Raw genomic sequence first — 3,856 nt, 5'->3', positions numbered from 1 at the left:
AAATGACAGCTTCACACAAAGACTAGACTAAAACTAAAATTAAAACAGGCCGCCAAAAACAACACTAGTTCACATTGCACATGAATCTGATTTGTTTTTTTAAATCGGATTCTTTTGCCCAGATGGTGCATAAAATGTGATTTTAATCGGATTTCAAATTACTTGAATGCTGTTCGGATCAGGTTTCAGATATCAGGTGTTTTTTTGCAATTCAGAACATTAACAACTAATCGGATTTGACTCAAATGCACACAAAAAATTTTTGCTGCCTGTCTGAACAAAAGCATAATGGTCTTTTGGGGTTCATGATTTTTAGTCTGAGTGAGAATCCTGCAAAGCCTATTAGCAGCTCTCACCCTCGCGAGTGGAAGTTAGAGCGAGCCACATCATTAAAACACTCAATATTCATCTGCATCAGAACCGAGCCCCAGTTTCGCAGATATTGTCAGACGTGCTGCGACATGTGTCCCCTCAACCTTTAGCACATCATTACCTGTGTGAATTCAGGCTGTCTGTCAGGCTTGGAGCCCTCGTCTCTGTAGCAGCGAGCGAGCTGAAAGTACCTGAGATTGTGGGAGATAACCAGCACGTAAGTGACTGTGGGCCAATACTGACTGACATTTTTAAATCATGCATAGCATATCATTTTCCTTTGACAGACTTTTCATTAAACTAGCCTGCAGTCCTGGCTTAGCGCAACTACTAATTCAAAGAGACTTGCTGCCAAAATTGAAATGAAAATGAGACTATTGTGGTCATTATCATTTTTCAAAATCTAATAGAAACTAGACTTTTGTGCTTTCTGAACAAAATGAGAGCGGTGCTGCCTGTGCAAAAACGTCAACACAATACTAGTGTGTTGTGGGTGGTTGCCCACACTTTCTCACATTTCTGTTCAGCTGGTTTTGCTTCAACTTTGTTTCACTAAAAAAGGTGCACTCAGGAAAATACTATAATATTTATAAAAAATAAATAAATAATATACACTACCATTCAAACATTTGGGGTCAGTAAGATTCTTCAGTGATTTTGAAAGAAGTCTCTTATGCTCACCTCGGCTAAATTTATTAGAAAAAAAATAACTTTCTATTTCAGCATTTTAAAATGTAATTTATTGCATTCTAATATGCTGATTCAGTGCTTGATAAAAGTATTACATTTCTTTCTAAAAAAATCTTACTGCCCCAAACCTCTGAACAGTAGTGTATATTTATAATTATTAAAAAATAGTTGCATTATAAATAAAAGGGGAAATCATAACAGGGGAACCCACAATGGTTATTGGTCAATATCAGAGGGTTTTTTTTTATTTATCAGTTGAAATTGGGTATTTAATTGTGCATGTTAATTTCATCTATGTTTACAGGTACATTTATATTACAGCTGCCATCATATTAAATCTGTCATCATCTCAAACTCACTTAAAAAGTTATTAATTACTCTTATTATATACTCTTTAACATATCAGATGCATTGCAAAATTTTAAATGAATTATTTTAGTTTTTAGCATTTTATCTTATTTAGAAGTGCTTAGGGTTAGGGTTAGGGTTAGTAACCCTAACCCTAACCCTTTATAAATATTAATGTTAACTACTCACATGGGCCAAAGACCCCTTTAATACACAAACATTGGAAACAAAGCTAAACATGTCAGCAGGAACCCACACAGTGACTGATGTGCTAATAATAGTACCACCTCAAAATTATTTGCTAATGAATTCCAAATTAGAAAAAATCTTCAAAAAGTGGTTAGAATTCAAAGCAGCATTCTAATCCGTATCAGGCAGTACACTCCAAATGCATGTCACTGTTTTGGCATTTCACACAGCATTTGAATGAATGCAGTTCTGCATAATTCAAAGCTGCTAACAGCTAAGAATGCGACTGATTCCAAGAGTGTGTTGGCCAACAGGATGTAGTTTTGTTTTCAAGGTGCTGTCAGTCAGTGAAGGCAGAGTTTAGTGAACGTGCCAAGCATCTGACAACAATCTGTGAATATGAAGGAAACAGAAAAAGGCAAGAAAATATGACTTTTACCGGTCTATGCCAGCCACCATAAGAAGCTGTTTGAACTGCTGTGGGCTCTGTGGAAGAGAGTAGAACTTCCCAGGGTCTCCAGTTGGCACCACAAACTCTTTGGCACCCTGAGAAACACAGTTACTCTTGAATAAACTCTGTGTATTCCTGCCTCTCACTGAGAACTGAATCAGCATAGCTCAAGCCAATCTGATAAATGAAAGTCACATTATGAAATACAAAAGAGAGAACCAAAATAAATTAGCACAGTGGTACTTAAGTAAAAAGTCAGGTTTTTATGTGTAGTTAATAGATTACACTATTACTCTACTTTGCCCATCACCCATTTTAGATCAAATAACAATCTGGTGCAAAACGCATTTACTTACACATGTTTGAGAATCGAGATATTTCCTGATATAGTTAACACGTTTGGAAATATTTCGAATAAAAAGGAAAAAAATACAATAAAACATAAGCCTATATCAGTTATACAGTGCTATTGTGGCTGCCATGTCACATGACAAGCTTCAGTTTGCTAATTTATTCTGCAAACTGAAGTGTCCAGTAACAGCGGGGTTACCAAGATAAAGCGAGTAGCATTAAGACGCTCGTACATATGTATCAAAGCTTTAAAAGTTTTAAAAGTCCATTCGTTGAAAACAGATGTAAAAGTTCTTAGAACAACAAAGCCAGAGGCAAGAGATCAGAGTGATGTGATTGCTCACAAATTTTTGGGTAACGATTTGGCAATATTTTGCACCAGCTGTATTTTGTTGATGTTTGGGCAAGCCTTACAGGGGTGTCTTGCAGGAGACAAGAAACAGAAGCATGAGTCACTATAGAAGCATTGTGCAGTGTAAAATAAGCTCTCATAAATGCAACCTTTCTGCAATTGCAAAACGTTTTATGCTTCGCTTAGTCAAGCTACAGTACATTCTGCATTCATACTTTCTCTCATTCTTTGGATTTGGCTCAGTAGGTATTATCTTTTTATTTCGTTTTTATGAGTGCAATTTACAATGTTGGAAGTTTAACAAAGTTAACAAATAAATAAACACTCATGGCCACGTTTCTGAATTCCTGAAGTCATTTGGAGTGCATTTGAATTGCAAGCACATATTATGCATGTATATATTTTCCTTAACAATTCCATATTGATTAAATGTGCAACGATTTCTATGAAACAAAAATAGTTTGTATCTGAATTAGCACCTTGCCTTATATTTTGGTTATAAGAATGGCACTTGGTTTATACAGAATAAAATATTTACCCCTGGTGTTCTCTTAAACAATGTTGGTGTTTCCACATCCACAAATCCTTGGGAAAAGACAGGTAATGTTCAGTGAGTATTCCAGTACATTAACAGATGTATGTACAAGTATGAAAATGCCATTATAAATCCTCACCATGCAAACTGCAAAGGTACACCCTCATTTTCATCACCATTTGTGATCTCAGTCTTAAATTGTACTGCATCCTGGGCGACCGAAGATCAAGATACCGATACTGCATCCGGAGGACTTCAGATTTCTTCAAGGTGAACATAAGAATTATAATTAAACATATCAGGGATGTTTTATCCTACTTGGACAACAAGTGTTACTCTATGCAATTCATAACCTCAAATAAATAATGAAAAGAACATCCATCTGGAATGAAATTCATTGGTTATTCCACGGCAAATGACATAGGTTGAATTTCACAAACACTGGCAAGAAACACTTTCACATTTTCACATTTTTAGGCCAATTAAGTTTTTTTCATTGTAACAATTTTCATGACACTGAATCAAAAGTGATAAACTGATAAAAAGTAGCCGCCAATAGTTAAACAGT

General features: G+C 35.6%; 1 protein-coding gene across 1 annotated transcript in view; it reads right to left on the bottom strand.

Annotated features, from left to right (window-relative positions):
- LOC107658301 (aspartate--tRNA ligase, mitochondrial-like) overlaps positions 1-3,551 on the bottom strand; it is a gene marked incomplete at its 5' end in the record, with an annotated part of 20,603 nt that extends 17,052 nt beyond the window's left edge. The window contains 4 exons of the mRNA XM_016446834.1: positions 494-563; positions 2,039-2,145; positions 3,292-3,338; positions 3,428-3,551. Of these exons, the coding sequence (XP_016302320.1) occupies positions 494-563; positions 2,039-2,145; positions 3,292-3,338; positions 3,428-3,551 (348 nt within the window). The remainder of the gene's footprint in view (positions 1-493; positions 564-2,038; positions 2,146-3,291; positions 3,339-3,427) is intronic.
- Between the last annotated feature and the right edge of the window lie 305 nt (positions 3,552-3,856).

This window comes from Sinocyclocheilus anshuiensis, unplaced genomic scaffold, assembly GCF_001515605.1.
Source record: "Sinocyclocheilus anshuiensis isolate Anshui unplaced genomic scaffold, SAMN03320099.WGS_v1.1 scaffold375, whole genome shotgun sequence".
In the NCBI taxonomy this organism is placed as follows: Eukaryota; Metazoa; Chordata; class Actinopteri; order Cypriniformes; family Cyprinidae; genus Sinocyclocheilus; species Sinocyclocheilus anshuiensis.
This window is presented reverse-complemented; position numbering and strand designations above follow the sequence as displayed.